The sequence below is a fragment of the Apis laboriosa genome, unplaced genomic scaffold, assembly GCF_014066325.1.
Source record: "Apis laboriosa isolate Shangri-la unplaced genomic scaffold, ASM1406632v1 scaffold19_cov150, whole genome shotgun sequence".
NCBI lineage: Eukaryota > Metazoa > Arthropoda > Insecta > Hymenoptera > Apidae > Apis > Apis laboriosa.
The window spans coordinates 2,737,228-2,760,237 of NW_025222278.1; the positions used below are offsets into that span (position 1 = coordinate 2,737,228).

General features: G+C 33.7%; 1 protein-coding gene across 6 annotated transcripts in view; it reads right to left on the bottom strand.

Moving 5' to 3' along the window:
• Positions 1-23,010, bottom strand: part of LOC122712173 — a 79,695-nt gene that overhangs the window by 50,431 nt on the left and 6,254 nt on the right. For all 6 annotated transcript variants that reach the window (XM_043931592.1, XM_043931596.1, XM_043931595.1 and 3 more), the window contains 2 exons: positions 11,644-12,086; positions 4,896-5,188 (listed from right to left, as the gene is read on the bottom strand). In XM_043931592.1, coding sequence (XP_043787527.1) covers positions 4,896-5,188; positions 11,644-12,086 — 736 coding nt within the window. The remainder of the gene's footprint in view (positions 1-4,895; positions 5,189-11,643; positions 12,087-23,010) is intronic.

The window sequence follows — 23,010 nt, forward strand, 5'->3', positions numbered from 1 at the left end:
GATGTAATTGGATTAAATTCTTGACTTGATATTATTTAGATATGGGACGTTACGACATTTCGATATTACATCGAAATACATCGACGTAGAATATTATATATATTGTATATATTATCTATTAATTTGATAATTTAACCTAAATTAATATATTCTCGAAATACGGTCCATCGATCAAACACTTCGATCGATCAAATTAAAAAAAAACAGTTGCACGCAAATGAATATCAATTCGATCTAAATCGAGTATAATAAAATTTATGCCCGAATGAAAATCAAATAAAAATAACAAAACTGTTAAAATTCTTATATTTAACGATATTATCATAAATATTCGATATTTAACGATCTAATCATAAATATTCACATTTTATTTAATAAATAAAATAAAAATTTTAATTCTTCGATTCCTTTCGACAATGCACGATATTAAAATTAACAGATTAATTCCAACTACATGAATAAATCAACACGATAAAGTCCCCTCTCTCTGATCGTAACAAATCAAGTATAATTTAAATCCAATTTTCATATATATATATATATACATATATATCACGTTCGTAAGGGTAGTAGGATAAGAAACGGATTTCCTTAGAACAAATTACCCTTCGGTGGCATTATTTACGCCAACGTTGTAATTCGATCTTATTATTATTCTTCACACGGAAATTTATCAATTATTCTTCACACGGAAATTTATCAATTCCTCTTCACACGGAAATTTATCAATGTAATTCGTTAGAACTTAATCGAGGTGGCTAAATTAACGCCTTCCACTCCCTCCTCCCGCGTCTAACAGTGGCGAATCTAATGTCAACGCCACTACCACTCCACATTCTTTCCCATTCCGACCCATCAAACGATCATTTATCAATTCCTCTTCACACGGAAATTTATCAGTGTAATTTGTTAGAAATTAATCGAGGAAGCTAAATTAACACTTTCCACTCCCGCGTCTAACACCGCGAATCGGATCTAATGTCAACGCGACTACCCTTCCTTCCCCTTTCCCCTTTCCCCCTGCCTCCTTCCTCAGTAATTATTATCGTTTCCTACGCGAGTTCAATATCGGTTCTCATTCGACCGACTATATTGGCAATTTGTTGGCTAATATCGAGCTAACAGCCGGACCGAGGGCAAGAAGTTAATATCCCAGAAGGGATGATTATACGAACGCGTATGAGGAATGGAAATGGAGACGAAATTCTGCGGGGGATTCTTTCGATTTGTCAGCTCTGATATTCACTTGCTTGCGAATGAAAAAAAAAAAAAAAAAAAAAAAAGAAAGAAAGAAAGAAAGAAAAAAGAAGGAAAGGAAAGGAAAAATTGAAAGGAAAAATTTCACTTTTGCTCGGAATAGATGTTTGTATTCTTTGTTGAGAAATTTATTGGCAATTGAAGATTTCGTAGATATTTTTCTTAACTTTTATTATTATTATTATTATTATTATTATTATTATGGAATGCGATTTTTAGATTATTTGATATATATATATATAATTAGAAAACGAACAAAATAATCTTGTTTTGTGGAATTTTTGTATTCTTTTTTCTATAGTATCGTGGAAAAGAGGGATATCGAGGTTCTCTTTTTCACCAATGAAAATTGTTTTAAGATAAGATAATTAAATTCGAGGGGAATCGAACCGGATTAAATAAAGATCCATCTTACTTCGAGCAAAGGATTTGGAGATAATTTTTTAAATCACTTAGAGTATTGGTGGATTACGTTATATCTTATTACTTATTTATATGATATATTTTGCAAATTTTCTCGATCAACGTCTTACTCTGAACTTGTGCGTTTAAAAAGTTAAAGATTTTGTTCCTTCGAAGTACACGAAAGATAATAATGTATAGGTATACGTTAACCATGTACGAGGCAAATTCGATGTATTTTTCATACATCGAGCTAAAATACGAATAATCGACTATTTATAGATACGTATCTCGTTCACGTCGATCTTTTTTCGTCATTTTATGGAAGAAAAATTGAATTTACGAGGTATTCCATTCCTCTCATATTGCCGATCATGTTTTCAATATGTACCGTGTATATATATATATATATTGCATTACCATTGGAAGAGAGAGAGGGAGAGAGGTACACGTCCTGTTAACTCCTCACAGTGTTGAGCTTTCGCATTGTTCCCTTTTTTTCCTTTTTTTTTCTCTTTTTTTTTTTGTTTCAACGAATATAAAAAGTCAGAATTTTACGCGCAATGAATTTTTCTTTCCTCGTTTGTCATGTTATAAAATATGATTCTTCACAGTATATATGTATATTCATGGTATTATCGATGTTTGTTAATCATGGAATTTTCTCCTTGTTTATTTCCGCGAATTGATTTGATTTCATCCTTTATTGATTTATTATGTTAATAAATGGGGTATATAACGGATAGTGTAACGAAGACGAGCGCGAGAAAAATATAATCGATTTGTTTTTTATTCGTATTTTGATTCTTAATCGAGTTAACCGATGATTAAAAGGGTAATTGTTTCAATTGGGAAGAAAAAAAAAATCGTTTTCGAAAATTGACACGACTGAATCTTTTCTCTCTCTGTCTCTCTTTCTTTTCTTTTTGTAGAATGGAAAGTAATGGATCACGTTTTTCTTTTTACATTTGTTTCGTGGCTCGTGCCAAAACAATAGAACAATTTCACCTTTGACTGGCTATATCTTAATCACGAAGGATTGATGAAGTGTCATCAAGGCGTCCGACTTTTTCCCTCTGAAGATCTCTATTCCGACTACATATCAAGAACGTAACATCTCTGTGAGAACAAAGCTTATGTAATTTTTTATTGTATTGTAATTTTATTGTCTCGCATTATTGTAATTTTTCGGATTTTTTTTTTTATAATTATTAATAAACGAAAGGTGTTTCATCCTTAAAAAAAAATTTTTGCAATACAAAACAATTTTATAAATAACTTACGAAAAACGATGAACGAATGCTTCGTTAATTTGCGATATTTTTAATAAAAAAAAAAAAAAAAAATTACAGCTCTTATCGATCGATGAGATTTTGCATAATCTTATAATATAAATTTGAAAAAAATTTCATTATTATTTGAAAATATTTATCATCGATCGAAATCTATTAAAAGTACTAATTACGAGAAATTCGAGATTTTTAAATCACGAACCAACTCTTTCTTTTTATTTTTTATTTTTTTTTGTTTAAGGGAAAAAAAAATTTCAAGGTAGCCATTTCCTATTGAAACATTTTCTCTGAAAGAAAGAGCGCTTTTGATCTAACGTGCAGCTTTAGTTTTAAGTTACACCCGAGAACCTATTTAGTTACATAACGCGAACACGTGTGCGCTTTCCAAGGGTCGCATGGCGGGAATAAACCGTAAAAAAGTACGAACGCGTGAAAATTGACCTCGAAGATGGCATCCTGAGAATTATAGAAGGTAAGGGAAATTTCAATGAGACGTTTATAGTTATAGACGAGTTGCCATTACTTGCTCCTTTTATATCGTCTTATTAAAAAAACCGTCTACTTGTGCTTCTGATCAGGCTGCTCCAATTAAAATTAATTCAAGTTCGAAATAAATCTATTCTCGCGATGAAAGATTGGAAGAAGGAATTATGTACGAAGCGTAAGGATTTTCTCGAGATCGAGAAGTTTTTAATCTATCATTAAAGAGGGAGTCTATTTTTAATGGTGTACGTTAAAAGTAAACAAGATCTTTTTTGCATTAAACTAAAATAAGAGTATAATACAGATGTAATCACTTTTAAATTTGTAAATTTACTTTGTATATTGAAAAATGAACGATTAACTTTCAAAAAATCAGAATTATCTGTTTCTAATCAACGAATCTTTGATTATCTCCAATTAATCTATCATTAAAAAGGAAAATGAACGAATAATTTTCAAAAAATCAGAATTATCTATTTCTAATCAACGAATATTTGATTATTCCCAATTAATCTATCATTAAAAAGGAAATTTATTTTTAATGATATAAAGACAAACAAAATCTTTTTTGCATTAAAATAAAATAAGAATAAAATACGAATCATTTTTACTTTGTATATTCAAAAATGAACTTTCAAAAAATCAGAATTATCTGTTTCTAATCAATGAATCTTTGATTATCCCCAATTAATCTATCATTAAAAAGGAAATTTATTTTTAATGATATACTAAAAACAAACAAAATCTTTTTTGCATTAAAGTAAAATAAGAATAAAATACAAATCATTTTTAAATTTACTTTGTATATTTAAAAATGAATTTTCAAAAAATCATAATTATCTGTTTCTAATCAATACTCTTCGAGAATCCATCACTATCAATTACTATCACTACCAATTAAACTATCATTAAAAAGGAAATTTATTTTTAATGATATACTAAAAACAAATAAAATCATTTTTGCATTAAAGTAAAAAATAAGAATAAAATATATACATAATCACTTTTATTATTAAATTATAAATTATTATATTATTAAATTTATAAATTTACTTTGTATATCCAAAAATGGATAACTTTCAAAAAATCATAATCATCTGTTTCTAATCAACGAATCTTCGATTGTCCATCACCGATCACCATCACCATTTTATAAATCATCTCCTGATACCCTTAATTATCACCAAATTCACATATAACTTCTATTTCATTATTAATTCATTATTCTCTAAATTACGAATCTTTATCGATATTTCATCTCCCTAAAATTCCCCCCCCCCCTCTCTCTCTCTCTCATATCGTCCATCTCTCAAAGTAAAATACAATAAATAAAGAGACAAAGGGAGAGACAGTCTCAACACCTTCACATTCCCTCGTGGCACGAGTCTCGAAAGGAATAAACGTTAAGGGCAATTAGGCGAGGCCACAACGCGAATTAATTTAGAGCGGGTGCTCACTCACCTAGGACAATAACTCGGGGCTCGTTAGCGGCGTACGGATGCATCAAGGGTAAGGCCGAGGGTAGCATGGCGTTCTGCATCGTCGGCTGGGAATCTATGAGGCGTTCCTGGTTCTGCGGCCTTGGGGGGCTTCTGCTCCTTGGGACGTCGAACGACGTAAGAGTGTACGATCTCGCGAAGCTCACGTGTTTCGTTTTCGGTGCTTGCGACGCGGGCGGGGGCGGCGCCGGGGGCAACACCGGCCGAGGACCCTCCAACTTCGTCGACTCCTCGTCCTCTGGAAGCCACGTGTATCTACGAGAAAGAGAAAATCTCGTATACCATTTTTCCATCCCTTCCCTAAATGTTAAATAAGATTATATTCTTTTTTTTCGAATCTTTTCTCGATTATTTGTTCAACCTCGTTTGCAATTGTGCATTAACATGTATATATATATATATATATATATATATATATATATATATATTGTATCTATCAGTGAAAATTTAATAATTTAATAATTTATCGTTCGAAACATAATAATAATCATAAAATAATTGTAGCGGAGAACGTGAGAAACGGATCGAGTATAATAGCTAACTTTGCTCGAGATTTTTAACTAGTTACTTTTTCAACGAAGTTAATGCTCCAATTCTGGTCAACTATTAACTGGCCTGCATTTTTTCGATTCTCATAATCGTTTATCGAACTTTCTAATATAATTAAAAGAAAAAAAGGGAAAATTTGTCACGAGGAAGCAATATAAAAAAAAAGAAGAATAATAATAATGTATAAATAATATATCACTTTTAAATTTGTAAACTTTGTATATCCAAAGATGGATAACTTTCAAAAAATTTCAGAATTATCTGTTTCTAATCAATGAATCTTTGATCATCCCCAATTAATCTATCATTAAAAAGGAAAGTGAATGATTAATCAATGTATCGCGATATAATCTGGATTGTCGCTATGATTTCCGTGTATAAGATGCAGAATCTCGGCATTTCTTTGAAGCAACAGCGTCGCGACACGCCGCAAATGCTTTCCCTATGCTTCAAAGACGTAAAAAAGAGAAAAAAAAAGGGGGGGGCGGAAAGGGGAACTAGGATATTTTAAGAGACAACAAACACACCTCTGAAAGAAGAAAGAACGCACCTTTGTGAAGAAGACAACTGAATATATCCTAACGTCGAAGAAAAACAAAGCGGGCTGGTCAAATATTGTTTCACAAATATTGGACCGTCAAAGCGAGGCGTACGGGAAGAGAGAAGTTTTAGAAACAGTTTTTGAAAAAAAAAAAAATAAAAAAAAAAAAAAAAAAGAAGAAAGACTCGAGTTGGAACAAAATTAATCCTTATCCGAAAATTAACTTTCGCTCTGATCAAGCCTAATAAAAGGAAAATAAAATACGAATAAATACGAATAAAACTGCGTATCCCTCGATTGGACCAAAGATGGAGGAAACGAGAAGAGAAAATTTACATTGGAAGGAGCAGAAAGAAGGACAGAGAGAGAGAGAGAGAGAGAGAGAGAGAAAGAGAGAGAGGCATGATCGTCGGTGTTATTACGGCACCCTCGAGAGCCAGCCAGGGGACTAAATGCAATTTATCTGGGTCGTTGTTGCACCGTCGCAGAAGCAACGGCTGGCGTCACCCACTTTTCCCCTAAGATAATGCCTGTCACACGTGAGGATCGCCTTCTGCCCGGCAACAATGGAAACGAGAATGTATGGGCGCGTGGCGATATCTATAATGTTGTATTTCAAATAAAAAAAAAAAAAGAAAAAAGAGGAAAAAAAGAAAGGAAATCCGGAATGAATCTATTTATCGGTTAATTAAACCGCGTGTCCTTCCGCGTGTCCTAATGTCGTCCGTTGGTAAAAAAGCGCGACGCGGTTTCTTTAGATCGTTAACGGCATTGTCACGCGATTATGAAACGTTCTTCCGCGACACCTGTTGGATCGTTGCATCGGGAGAGTGCAGTGAAAATTAATTTCGCGATCAAGCGACGATTGTACGTTTACGCCATTTTTAATTCTGTCGGTGGAAGAGATAACATTTTGTCCTTGCTTTTTGTCGAAAGTCTAAATAATGAGACTTCGAATATTGAAATGTGGTTGATTGAACTGATGCTGTTAATCCTAGGATCTGTCATCTACTAAGAGAATTGTACGATTGTTTATGTTACGAGTGAACGATTGTGAATGATTTTGACTCCGATGCGAAGAACTGTATCATTGTTGTATCATTGAATTCTGTCTTATATTCTATCCTATTTTAATTGATCTGATCTAGAAGATTGTCGCCCCTTGCCTTGTTTTTCCTCCAATCATTATTTTACGTGAAAATGCAAATTAAGAGAGGGTTGGATCTCTATTTGGATCTGGAAAAGCAATTACGAATTATTATTATTATTATTAGAAATTTGAAAATACTCGAGTTGTTGAAAAAATCCAAGCTTGTCTTCATAAGCTTCACAAATCTTCGTTCTTGTGGATCGTTTTTAATTTTTTTTAATTCAGTTAATCTCGTGTTCTTCTTTCGTCGCCATTTTAATTTTTCCTCGAGTTGGCGAGAATTAATTTCACGATTAAGGAGAGACGTCGTTGTAATTTTTTTTTGAAAAAGGAAGATATCGGTTTTATTAGGGCAACGTTAACGTTAGATACGATAGTTTTGCCTTTTTCATTGTTCCGCGAGATTTAATGTTTCTCTTTCGAGGAAGGCTTGTTTCGAAGAAATGTGCAGCCGGTTTTACATTCTGTCGTGAAAGGTTCGTTTAAAAAAAATAACAAGTCGCTTTATAGATTACCGCGTCCGCTTAAGGAAGCTTTATGCCGGGGAAATAAGAAGTCGTTTTGCAGGTTTTTATGTTCTTCTCTTCGGTCGATTTTATTTGAAAATAACAGATAATTACGTCGTTTCCTCCTCTACATCGTTACTGCATTCCTATCTAATATAAAGAGAAAATATGCAGAACAGATTAACTGGTTACTTTTCTAACCAGGTTAGAAAAATGAAAGATCAATTAACGAAAACTTTCTTTCTAGCTTTAATTTATTTATTTTACAACATTTTATTCTTCACTTTATTCGAATTTTTTATTGTAAAATGATATAAATTGTTCTATAAACCGTATTGGCTACCATTCACGGAGAAGAAACGAAGAAATGAAGATACCATCGCTGCCAGATATCGAAATATAGAACTTTTTTTTCTAAATAATAAGAAATATAAACAGTATAAACAAAATCTGTTCAATTATTATTATTTACGAATCCATCCAAATGTAATCTATCCTTCGCCACTCGCCGATTGCAAAGTATAAATACACCATTCGATTCTACGCTTCGCGCAACAGTTAAAAAAAAAAAAAAAAAAAAAAAGAAAAAAAAAATCGATGTCGGTCACGTGTCTGCATTTATTTCCGCACTTTTTCGCATCGACGCGTAACCAATGTCTAAATACAGCGTAGAACGCTCGGGGAACATAATTTTCCATCGATCGGCCACGGCCTTGAAGCAACGCCAACCAAGGCTTCTCTCTCTCTCTCTCTCTCTCTTTCTACGCGACAGCAATCAGAAATAAACGGAACCCCCTTGAACACGCCGTCAAACCCTCGTTTTCCCTCACGAAAATCGGCCCCGTAACGAAGTTTCGTGGAGCCGCGCGAGTGAAAGTTCGAAGGAAAGGAAAGGAAAGGAAGCGAAACTTAGCGAGCCGCTATCCTTCTTAAGATTCTACCGGGGATATACCGTGCAGTTTACCGTCTCTGTTCCACCCGGTTTAATTCCTCTCTGCCACCGTTTCGGAATATATTTGCGCCTTCGAATCGCGGCACCGTGAACGATGAGATATTTCATCGGTCTGCGGTGAACCACTTTCACGTACAGACGAATATTATCGTCGTTATGCAGCAAGCGGCGCGGTGTTAAATTTTCCCATACGATATTTAACCAATTACGAGCGGTCCACGAGTCGGTAAGAATCTTTCCTTCTTTATCGTTTGTCACTGTCGAGAAACACGATCTTTTTTTTTTTTTTTTTTTTTTTATATATATTTCAATTTTTTTTGGGTTTTATACTTTTTTAATTTTTTTTTACTGTTATTATTATTTTTTTTTTTAACGCGACCAGTCAGAGGCTGGTCAACGTACTACGTCAACTCGTGACAGCTGCGAGCACGTCAGGGATTAAATCCGTGGTTATAAATGAAAAGGTAGCTAGAATAATGTGGAAATGATCGATGGAATTTTTGTTGTTTAATTTAATTTTTTCCTGGAAAAAATTCTAATGATAAATTACAATCGAACAAAAAAAATTTGACGAAACCCAATTATGTCTGTCGCTCGATATTCGATATAAAGAAAAATTTTTGCAAGGAAATAAATGAAAAATTACGTCGAAATGATTATTTTTAACGAAAATTAATTCTACGTACACGTGTGTTATATGATTATATGATATATATATATATATATTTCCAAAGTTATTTTTCCGAAAGATGATCATAATCGATTCTTCGAAAATGTTTCTTATTTTAATGTGTCATGTCATTCATAAGAATTCTCCTTTCATTTCTCAATCTCTTCGAGTTGTTAATTCCATTCGATAACTTTTCAAAAAGTATATTCCGAGTTCGTGGATCCCAGGGTGAATTTCTCAATTTGGGATAATGTCGCTTGGATTACCATAATTTAATCGAAGATCTGAACGACATCTTGGAAGGAATAAGCGAAAATCAAGTTGAGATACTTTGTCGCATCCTGCCGTCTCATAATGACGGAATCGCTCGAGCTATTTTCCAACTTGAAATAATCCATGAAACAGCGTAAAGCATATTACTTCAATTCTAAATAGAAACAGGCTTTCGTCCATTTAATTTCTATTACCTTGATAATCTTCCAATCCACTTCCATATGTACTATCTAAACTCCATAAGTATCGGCCCACTTGGCCTGGATCAAAAAAATTTACATGTATCATTATTTCGATATAAAATATTTTTCGAATTAATATCCAGTGCAAAAGTGTAATAATAATATCAAATCATTTTAGACGATCGATTTCTTGAAAACTGAAAAAAGAATTTTGAACGACAAGGTAAATGACCTTACCGATAGAAAAATCTCAGAAGACTTTCTTTCTTTTCCTCTTAAAATGTATCAACTTTGCACTATTTGAACCGGATACAGGTAAAGGTACGCTAAAACTTACACAATTATTATGTTCGAAAGATCGTCTCCAAGCAACAGAACGCTTATATAAAAGATTATCACACGAACTTACCGCACAAACAACTTAATCACACGACCTTCTTTGAATCCAGGCGATAGGTATTGAGCTTCACCGCTCAAATACTCCTCGTTACACGAAACCATACACCGATCTCACGTTAATAGGCAAAACAACTAGAGTTGGGCATTGACCAACCGAATTGAACAAATTAAAAATAATTTATTCGTAGCTATTTTCATACAACCTCGATTGTTTACAATTATTTTCGATTATTAATTACGCGTTGAACAATAAATTATCGAAGTGATTTTAAATCACTATTTATTAAATTTTAATTATTAAATTTTATTTTTAATATTTATTAAATTTTAAATTATTAAATTTTAGGCAAAGTCTAAAACTATTCATTTTCGCGTTATCAATAGGCAAAACAAGAGTTGGGCATTAACTCGAATTGAAAAAGTTAAAAATAATTTATTTGTAGCTATTATAATAAATCCACTTTTTATATAATCTCGACAGTTTACGATTATTTCCGATTATTAATTACGCGTTGAACAATAAATTATCGAATCAATTCTACTCAACTATTAAATTTTAAGCAAAACCTAAAACTATTCACCTTCGTTACCAATAAGCAAAACAACCAGAGTTAGGCATTAACTGAATTGAAAAAATTAAAAATAATTTTTTCGTAGCTATTATAATAGATCTACTTTTCGCACAAGTTCGACAGTTTATAATTATTTCCGATTATTAATTACGCGTTGAACAATAATTATTCAGCAAGTAACCTTATTCGAATCAACTTTATTCAATTATTAAATTTTAGGCAAAGCCTAAAACTACTATCTTCGTTACTATATATAATATAATAAGCAAAACAACCAGGCTATTATAGTAGCTATTATAGTAGAGCTGCTTTTCGCACAACCTCGACAGTTTACAATTATTTTCGATTATTAATTACGCGTTGAACAATAAATTATCGAATCAACTCTACTCAAATATTAAATTTTAAGCAAAACCTAAAACTATTCACCTTCGTTACCAATAAGCAAAACAACCAGAGCAAATCAACTCTACTCAATTATTAAATTTTAGGTAAAACCTAAAACTATTCACTTTCGTTACCAATAAGCAAAACAACCAGAGTTGGATTATTATAATAACTATTATACTAGAGTTGTATATAGTTTTCGCACAACCTCAACAGTTTACAATTATTTTCGATTATTAATTACGTGTCGAACAATAAATTATCGAATCAACTTTACTCAACTATTAAATTTTAGGCAAAACCTAAAACTATTCACTTTCGTTACCAATAAGCAAAACAACCAGAGTTGGGCATTAATCGAATTGAAAAAATTAAAAATAATTTTTTCGTAGCTATTATAGTAGATCTACTTTTCGCACAACCTCGATAGTTACAATCATTTCCGATTATTAATTACGTGTCGAACAATAAATTATCGAATCAACTTCACTCGACTATTAAATTTTAGGCAAAGTCTAAAACTACTCACCTTTTCGGATCGGGCACGGTGCAGAAGGATCTTGGTCTGCGCCTGAAGTAGGAACTCTCGATCCAGTCAGCCTCGTCCTCCAAATCGTAACGAGAGAAACCCCTCGAGTAGGTCGGGTAAGGTTGACGATACATGATCTGGAGGGATCGGCGGGGGTAGGGGGCGTCGCAGAGGTTCTCATCGCTGGGCACGCTCCTCACGCAGGCGGAGAGGATCGAGGTTCTAGCAGAGGCGCACGGCGACGGGCCCCTGGTCGACAGGCAGCCGAAGAACCCACCCCCAGACTTCTCGACCGCGTCCAATTGCCGGCTGGTTATGCAATACTGTTCTTTGATGTCCTCCCGAGAGTAAAGGGGGGTCGCCCTACGATCCCAGTCGATGCTGATACTGCCCGCTGGCGCCACGAAACCGGCTTGCAGATCCACCTGGGTCGAGACGTCCACCTGTCACCCATACCAGGTAAGTTTTGATTAATGAGGAGAATCGATGATAGGTGATCGGGTTGGAAAGCGTTGCTCGAATTATTGTATTATTATGCGTGTAATTTAATAATGAACGAGGTATTTTTGAGAAGATTTTTGAGCAATGAAAGTTGATCGTGAAAAGATTCGAGACAAATTTTAACTTTTTCTTAGTTAAGAATTTCTTGGACGATATTTTTGTAACGAACAGATATTTATTGCGTGTACGTGATATTTCTAGTTGAAGGAAACTTTAAAAAAGAAGAAGAAGAAAAAAAAAAACACGAAAGCTATTATTCAAACGATATCCCTTTCGCGAAGTAACTTTAAAGCTGTGCGAAAAGTGATATTCTTCGAATGACAAACTTCGATAAAAGCAATTTGAAGAAGCGATCGAAAATAAACAAGAATGAAAAAAAAAAAAAAAAAGAAAAAAGAAAGAAAGAAAGAAGGAAAAAACAGCGTTAAATGTTCATTTTTCCGTCTCATTCAAATTTATCAATTTATTTTAAATCGTTAAAACTGAGATCAATTAACAAGTGACGATATCGATATTGTATTGACATCTTCACAATATCGCTCGTTCAGATTTGAGCCATTGAGAGCCATTTACGCCATTGCGAATTGCGAAATCAAATTTGTCAAATCGACAAAATAATTTATAATTTAATCGCCAATTACGATTCCCTGTCCCTTCGAAATTGTCTAAAAAATAAAAAAAAAATTATATCAATATCGAATTACACGAAGATATTTAAAATATTTGTACTTAAAAAAAATTTAATCACGAAATATACATCCGATTCCGAGATTCACGTTTCCGATGAAATTTCATCGCGATATATGTTCCCATTGTGAACACTGGCAATTTTGCGCATATTCGAACGGGTCGCTGCAATCCTCGTCAATTTCTAATTGACCCCCGAAATTCCAATTTCCATTTCTATTCTAATCTCATTCCGCTTCAAATCGATAACGTTGAAAGTGACACAACCGTCTGAAAATAGCTCCCTGCTCCGCAACGCGAGTACTCTAACTCTAACTATAAGTTTCCATGCATAACCTCAAATTGAAACTTTGACCCGTCAAAATTCTGCCAAATTTGCCAAAAATCTGACTCCAAAATACACGTGCACACACAGACACGCGTATACAGAAATATATATCGTGTATTTCCACTTCCACTTTCGACGTTTCAAAGTCATTATTCAATATCATCCTCTCGAAATCCCGCGCGCATCAATTTTATCGACCGTCGGTACTCGTCGATTTCTAATTGGCCTCGTGGAGAAAAAAAAGAAAGAGATATATATACATAGATAGATAGAGAGAGAGAAAGAAAGAGTGAGATAGAAAGGGGAAGGGGAAAAAAGAAAGAAGAGGCAAACGTTCTTTTATCCTCCATTAACGCGTCTATTCCGGTTCAGCTTGCCAATCGATCCTTGGCAGATTGATCGATACGCGCCGTGTCGAACGGAAACTGCAACGCTATTAGCGTCACTCGGAATATTGATACACGTAGCGCGTGACTTAAGAAAAAAGAAAAAAAAAAAAGAAAAAAGAAGAGCGTTTGAAAACGCGTGGAATGCTTGGACAAGTATCGAATGATGATTCGGATGGGATATTTAGATCGATTCAAATGCCTCTCACGCTTCCTCAACCGTCTCTATTCCCAACGGGGCGGGACGAATTGCGAAACTGGGCACGATGCGGGTCAGTTAATAAAATGCACCGTCGTTATACACGCTTCAAGATGGGGAGAAACTTGTAGTTTATATCGTGAACAATTTTGTTGTGCAAATTTTATATATATATATATATCGTTATCTTGACATTATTATTCTATAGTTTTATGACTGTTTTTATTATCGTTACAAACTCGTTGAGATAAATTTTTTGGTTATTTTGGAGAAATGCTATATTATTATTATTATTATTGTGTTATAACTCATATAATTTGATATAAATATTGATTAATAGGATTAATTAAGGAAAATATATAAAAATCTTTATCCCGTCGTATAAAAATTTTTGTAATCGAACTTGAACAGATAATAGATTTGCAGATAAACTCAACTTTTTGAATACAATTTTTAACCGCATATATAAATATATAAATATTATAATAAATTCGAAAAAATCTCGTTCGATGAACCGATACGTCGTTTAGTAAAACCTAAAACGATTGAAACTGTATGGAAAGAATCGTCGTTAGTTGGTTAGTTCGAAGTTTAACTATTCGATAAACTGATACGAGAGAAAAAGAGAGAGCAAAAAAATAACAACAACAACAGTTTCGAAAAGTTAAAACGTGTAGAAAGTTGGTCTCGTTTCTTTCGTTGAATTCATTATTATTTTCGCAGCTCATACATCGCGACATGACACGTTAGCTCTAATAGTAATAGTAATAATTCAAAAAATCCTTGCGCAAGATTCTCAATTCCTTTTCACGATAAAATATCCGTGAAATTAAAAGAAATCCTGAAAAATAAAATTCTCGTCAACTCTGTTGGGAGGGCAAACGTTCTACACGAGTCTCATCTCGAATCTCATCGAGTCTCGCGATAACAACGCTACTATTTTTTTTTTTTTTTTTTCTTCTTTCAACCGAAACTTTCGCCCAAAAACTCGTAAGTTTCGAGCCAACCAATTTCTCGACGGCTAAGGGGTCAATTTCCCCTTTTCCAGGGCAGATTCCTCAAGATTGCTGTAAATTGCATACACGATTAACGGCGGTCCCTGAAGGCCGATTGATCAGGACGTTAACAGGACGATTGCCATTCCAACGATTGCATTCGACGAAACTCGAACGTAACAGAATTTCGTTTCGCGCGATCGTTTCGAGATTAAACGTCTCTCTGTTAAGATTCTGTTAAACGAAAATGGCGGAAAACGCGCTATCACGAAAAAGTGTCATCAAGAGAAATCTACGACGAAATGAAATTTTCTCAACGAGAGATCCTCCGCTTATCGATCGAGCGGAATTCTCTCGGCCGAGCGTTTTCGAACTTCCTTCCCGATCGAGCATCGTAAAGGTTACGTTGTTGTAAACTGGATGACAACGTTGCTTGTTCGCGTTTAATCTACAACGTTCACGGTTTGGAGAATGGTGTTCGGTATATTATTCCATGCGCCGGTTTTCCATTTTTAATAAAATGTGTTTAAAACTTCTGAATCTTTGAAGTTCAGAGTGTACATAGCAAGATTTGTACAACATTTCAAGGATGAAAAGAAATTCCGTTAAAATTAGAAGCATTCTAATAAAATCTTGAACGATTCGTACGATTTTCAATGAGTTTTAATATTTATGCGATTGGATTTCGAAAAATTGAACGAAAAATTCGGTGAGAAATTATAGACCAGGAACGAAGCAACGTTTAGATACATATACATATATATATATATGTGTATATATACTATGTAACTGGTCAAATAGAGAGGAACTGGAAATTGGGACAATGCAGAGTTTGGAGATGATGGTGGAACTGTGTATTTGAGCTTTGTATGAAATGTTTTCAATGGTTCTGATTTGAGCAATTAAGAGTTGAAATAAATCGAACGATTAGGGGATATATATAAATAAATTTAAAAAAACTTGGAAATTAATAATAATAAAATCGAACGTTTATTAAATAATCTCTAATATATTTTATGTATGATAAATTTAAGAAACTTTCGAAATAATTCACTACGAATTCACTTTTGTCCTCTCTTCCAAGAGATCTTCTTTATCGCACGTTAATAACCATCAAGAGCGATTCTGAGCGAAACGTGATTTTATTCTATTTATGACGTAATATATCTCTGAAAGTGAAATCCCATTGGACAGATATAACACGGATGATTAAGTTTACGAAATATGATTAACAGTGTTTATAAGGGAACTTTGATTAACCTATTTGAGACTCCCTGTACGGGGATATTGATAATATCTTCTCGAAACTCGAAAATTACACGTAAATATTAAAATAATTCCGGTCAATATGGTGTTTAATCAAGTTTGCTCACAAGGAAACTTTAAATTTTCCAGAATTCGAATGAAATTTTCTCAGATCTCGTTCTCGAGGAAGATCGAATTTTCAAATTTTTCGATCGAAACGTGTTTTCAACATCTTTCGAAAATTTCTTTTGAAGAAAAAAATAAACGAAAAATTTTCACTTTGTTCTTCTTTAAAATTATCAATTTTCGACAAATATTCGAAAATTCGAAGGATTTTTATCCGTATAATTATATCATTACATCTTTGATAATATTTCTTTGCTTTTTTAAAATAACAACATCCTAATAAGACAATCCTAATAAGACAAAGAATAGTAGAAATACGATTGACGTATATATTGGCTTGCTACGTTACAGCTGTGAAAGAGAAATGTTTCAACCGAATGCTCGGGATTATCTCGTGAACTCGAAGAGAATGTAAGACCATCAAAAGTTTTTAGGAACGGCTGCATCGTGAGTGAGAGAAACAAAGGGAAAAAAAGAAAGCAGTGCATAGTAAGAGTAGAAAAATTGCGAAGTATTGTTCGCCTAGTTTAAAGTTAAAGGTGAATTACTATTAGGAAAGTCTAGGAACAACTTCCAAATAAAAAAAAAAAAAAAAAAAACAAAATAAATAAAAAGAAAAATTACAAAATTGTTACTGTAACAATTTTATCGAGATATTCTTCTAAAATATTTCTATCGTTATTGAAGTGATCCAATGGATACCGAATTCTCATTTAAAAAGCATCGGGTGTTCTAAGAGGGACAAGGAAGAAGATGGAATTTGGAAGATGTTGCTCGAGTTGTTCGAGAAGGATGCAATGGGATAAAACAGTTCGAAAAATACAGTTTCGAAAGTTTGGATAAAAATATGCGGGAAAAACAGAGAACGGGCGAGAAAAAAAACAGAAGAAAATTGGAGGAGAGGGGATGAGAGAGGGGAAAGGGCGATGAGTGATGAGAAAGTTCTATATTGAATGAAGAAGTTAAAGTTTACAAGAGGAATTTTAGTCAAGATCCATGAAAATTAAGAGACTGAATGGGAAAAAGGGGGAAACGAGAAGTTTTATGGCGTAAGTGCAGATTGGAGAAGAAATTTTCTTTCAGGATTCAGGATACGAAGGTAAAAAAGTTTGCTAATAATAAGAAAATTCAAGAAAATCCTTTCGTTACATTCCTTTCTATGTTAAATCGTTTGATCTAATTTATATCAATTTGAATTAAACGAGTCAAATATAAAAAATTTACTATCTACATTAATCATCAATCGAACGACAATCTCCTTTTAATTCAATCGTTTTCACTGTTCAATTCATAATTCATCATCGCAATACGTCGTCAAATAATATTTTATTTGAATTGTTATTTTATCGAAATAAAGATATTAAAGATAAAAAAAAAAAAAAAAAGATAAACAGATTCGAGAAGAGAAGAGAAGAATTCTCGATTCGATTTGCAAAGATTATCCTTTAATTCGCGAAAATTGTTTTCCAATGCGTTCCAAAGTGGCTAATGAAGTGTTTCGAGCGAAACACCCGGTTTAGCTCTTCATCTCTGTCGGTAATATAGAGGCGCTGCATAACTTTCAACGGAATCGGAACGAAAGATCTATGGAGGTTCGTTTTCAGTCAATGATGTTCGTCGTTCGTCGAGGATTCAATTTTCTTCTTAAATGCGGTGAGAAAGGGGACAGAATAGGACGAGAGACGCTACGTTTAAGATGCTACAAAACCATGCTCCTTTTCCAGAGACTTCGGCAGCTATTCGTTAATTCTTAATCCGGTTCTGATTTGCTGCTTCGTGTACTCGTCACACGAGGCGAAATCGGATTGAGAGAAACAATGTGTGACGAATTAATGATGAATTCTTTTATGTACGTATTCTTGTAAAACGTGTTGGTAGGTTCTTTTATTTTTTTTTTTTTTCCAAATTTTCATGAATCTTTTTTATTTTATAATTTGAAAATTTTACGTAAGTGACTTGTCAATTATTTATCGTGTAAACAAATATTCGTGAAAAATTGTGCGATGTAGAAATATAGATATATAACACTCAATAGTTATTAACTTTTTTGTAAATAGACATGTATGAATACGTATGAAATCGAACATTTTATAATATAAAAATTTTTGCAAAAATATACAATTTTTTTCATTCCTTTCTGTTGTATTGTTTTGTAAAAAGTTTTATATATTCAAATATAAATTTAATTGAATTATTTGCTACGTGTTTACGCGTACAATGTCAAGCACTGATTATTTTTGTATAATTTGTTAAAAACAAAAATTTAAAACAAAAGTGTTTTATTGTATATTTTTCGATTATTTTCAGTCGTATTCAAAATTAACCAAATTCTTTTATATTTGACAAGTTTTCACACACCTCTTTTTCTCGAAAACAAAGCTTCGAGTGGAAAATATTTTTCGAAAAAAAATTTTTTTTTTTTTACCCTACTCGGTTATCCAAGCTTTATCCTAAACAAATAAATAAATAAATATTTCTTTTCCCAAACGAACTATTTCTCTTCTTCTTGATCGAAGTTAAAATTTTCTATTCCAACTATTCCAAAACACACGCGAAAATTAAAAATTTCATCAATTTTCTTTATCGAAAAAATAAACGAAACTCGATTCCAAATCGAGATCCCTACAAGATAGATACATAAAACTTTCCAACTTAAAACTTAAAAAAAAAAAAAAAAAAAAATTACAAAACTTTAAGACATTCTCTTAAAAAATATTAATCAAAAAAATTTTCTCAGCAATAATAATAAAAAGACGCTTCTATCATAATATCTTGAGGATCTTCGTAATCCATCCAGTTCCATCCTTTCCCGCAACAGTGGAACATCGAACCAGATCGACGCGAGAACAATGACACGCTGGAAGGAAACGCTGCCACCATATCATTACATTATTTGAATCGGTTCGATTCGATTCGATCGCACGCACGCGATAATACATTTTCGATTTCATTCGTGAGACGCGAGTGGGGAAAAAAGCGATAATTGATCGTTAGAGACTAATTAAGAGTTTCTGCCCCGGTGGATGGGACACATGCACACGGCATGGGCCGTTGCAATTACATCGAACAGCCCCGGACCTTTTCATTTTCGACATTCGTGGAAACGGTGGCCCGGAATATCAAGCGGAATAATGATCCCGATATTCCGGTCAAACGATCACGCGGTGATAATGATTCGGGGGAGTGTACGAGCCGTATCTTGCGAGCGCATCAAAAATTAATGTCTTCCGGCCATACACGGCGATAAGTAATGCCATTGGCTCGAGATTCGACGCGATTAACGCGAATTATTGAGCAGCCGACATAGTTAGGGGCGCGAGGAGCATAAGGAAGAATTAGGAGATATAAAGGATGATGAAATGAAAGAGTTAAAAATATAGTGATCTTAATTTTTAGTTGAAGAAAATTTTTGTAATTTTGTGATTAAAGGTGTGACTAATTTTTGTTCAAATATATAATATATAATTTTGTTTAAAAATATATATTTTTCGAATTGTATTACGTACACGTTGTATTATAATGTGAAATATCCTGCGTGGAACTTTATTTTTTTTTCAGGGGTAGAAAAGGTAGAAAAAGGAATAACGTTTTAAAATTAAAATGATTGCGGAGAGCAAGGTTCCTATCATTGTCAACTGTAAAATTGTCATTGTAAAATGCCGTGTATTTAACCGACATTGCTGGAACAAGAAAAAAAAAAGTTTTTATCCCAGGCTAAAAAGAAGAATAGGTTACCGATTTTAAGAATCAGAAATGACAAAATCGCTTTTGACGTTTCCATTTGGTGGAAACAGACTTTGCAAACTTGTTCCTCTTTCGTTTGTTCTTCTTTTTTTTTTTTTTTTTTTCCCTCCTCCGTTTTTTACCATAGAAACCAGACGCCATGCTTCTACTCCAATAATTTTCTTTGTTGTTGTACCGCAAAAAAGGTGAACAAAAATGTTCCGTAACGAAGATCGATAATGCAATGCGAAGGTTCTTATACGCGCGCCAAGGAAATTCTTTATCGATAAAATGTATCGTGTTTGATGAAAATATGTGGCCCGCGTAATTTGAAAATCGCAAAACACGCGAACTTTTTCTTTCATCGAAAAAATTAAAATTAAGGAGTGATTCTCGTTTGTTATCTCTCCGACGAAAATTTCACATTCCTACGCTTCATTTATTCGGAAAAATTAAAAAAACACGAACAATAATTAGACAAATTCATTTCAATAATTCGATCCTATTATTATAAAAATATCGTTATTTGAACTTGTTTAAATATCCAAATCTTTTAAAAAATAATTTCAGAAATTTTATAAAAATACCACACATGATATACAATAATTCGTAACGAGATATAATAATTTTATGATAAATTGTGGTAAATGTGCATAATAGTGTGAATAGTGTTAAACAATTCGATACAACTATAAACTCAAGCGACGTTAATAACTCTCTTTTGATACTCTAACGACACTTAACACGCTTCTCGACAACACACCTTTTATTTCGTCGGTGGAAAAGAACAATGACACAATTGCCAGAGAGTCACTCTTTAAGTTATGAAAAAACCAATTAATCTGCTTCTCTTTTTTCTTTTTTTTTTTTTTCAGAATATTTGATGATATTACGTATAAAAAAAAAAAAAGAATTTGTTTAAACATTATCGATGAAAAATTGTTATCATAATATTGCGATTATTACGCGGCCTTTCAAATTTATTCTTTATTTATCTTTTAATAATTTTACATAATGTAACGAGCTGTTATTTCGTTTCTCTCGATGAATAATCCTTAATGCTTTTTCTATGTATTCCCGATTTATACACTGTTTTCAGTTTTAAAATTCCACGTTGGAATTCTAATAATTTTTAAAGAGTTTCCTCCTTCCCCCGTTTTCCATTCCCTTTTTCCACCACTTTTTCCTTTCTCTGTAATTATCTCCATACGTCGATTGGGATAGTAATTTGCCTCCGAAAAAAGATCCAATAAAAGTGTTACTGCAGATAAAATGATAGATATAATATATCGAAGATTTATACTTGGGATTTATAATTGAAATTTATTCGTTCAATGTTATTCGATGCTAATTTTTTAATCCATTGTACGCAGATACATAGAAAAAATAATAACAACAAAAATGTTGTTAAATTCAATCAATTTTACTTAGTTTTTTAATCCGTTCAATTTCTATGGAAAAAGTCAAATACTCAAAGAGTATCCATCAAAAGTAAAGAATATAATAAAAATTATTTTCATTACATATCAAATAACAATTTTTATTCGATATTCCAACGATATTACAAACATTATTCACTTTTTCCATTTATTTTATTCCTTTTTCATTTCTTAACCTGCGCATTTCATATTTACAAACGTATATTCTTCCCACAATTTAATCGTAATCTTGCTTCATAAAATTCACTCGTCACTGTTCCACAACACATCCGATGATAAAAATTCCTTACATTTCTTTTCGAAATTTTCGCGCATTTCCTCGATCCCTCACCTGCCCACAAGAAGAGAAATGCACTTTAGATTCGCAGTTACGCGGCGCACAGGTTGTCACAAGTGGGAAACACCGTTTATATGAATGGACATTTTAAAAGTTACGAGTGTCCTCGCTTATGGTCCTCGAGAATATGCGACATCTCGTGTACAACACATACACGCCTATATACACCTATATACTTTTGCTCGTGACAGTACGATGGTGTTAACGCGGTGCAGTAAATCTTTCGCATCCCCCAACAATTTTCGAATTTTACGAATATTCATCCTCTCCGGCCGAGGAAACTTCGTTAATCTTCGTTATTCTTCGAGTTTTTCGCATATTTTTACATACATGGATCCGATTCCATCCACCGTCAAATCGACAACGTGATTCTGAATTAACAAAAACTCGATACAAATGGAATAACGAAATGAAAAAATTTTCATTTAATCTCTCGATACCTCGTCATAATGACGAGAAAAGAGAGGGTTAAAAATTAACAACGAATAGTTTCCAAAAGTAAAAAAAGCATTTCCCCAATTCTAAGAAACAGGATACGAACGGAAAAAGGCGCAAAGCATTCCGAGATACTCGAACGACGAATCCACCGATGGCGAAAATTTTTGTTCCCCCTCGACGCCATTTTATTGGAATCCGTCCGGTGAAGATATCAGAGCCGAGCGAATAACGCTTTATCCACACGGGCTCGGCATAATCTCGCGGCTGGGAAATTTTCTAATCCGCGAAAGACGTTCGAAAATTCCTCAGCCGGCCGTAATTCCATTTATTGGAATTCGAGCGTGAAAAGATCAACAAAAAGGGGTGCCCCCTCGACGAGGAAAATGGAACGAATCCCTCTCTCTCCCTCTCTCTCTCTCTCTCTTTCACTCACTCACTCACTCACCCCTTCTCTTCGATAAAACTGACCCACATTCGATCGGCGGGAAACGAGTCTTCGAGTGCATCGTTGAGGCGTATCCGAGCACTTATACGAAAGACGAGAGGATGACACGACGGGGCTGAGTTGCGAGCTTCGATTCGATTCGAGGTCGTGCACTCTTCTTTCGTTCGTTCGGCGTGGATGCGGAGTGATGGTAGTGGTGGTGGTGGTGGTGATGAATGTTGGAGGGGGGGGGTGAACTGAGAGGGGAGAGAAAGAAAAAATGAGAGAGAGAGAGAGAGAGAGAGAGAGAGAAAAAGAGAAAAGGGGGGGAGGTGAAAAGAAGAAGAAGAAGAAGAAGAAACGAGAACTCCTCGAACGGTAATCACGATTAATTAAAGGCTTTAAAGCTAACTCGAGTTCTTACGCTTTCTAGGTCCTTTATGACACTTTCAATGGGGGTGGGCTGGCTCGGCTTAAACCAGCCTGACAGATTCCTTGTTGAATTACCGGTGTCGTTGTTTATCGAATTTTCCCCAATA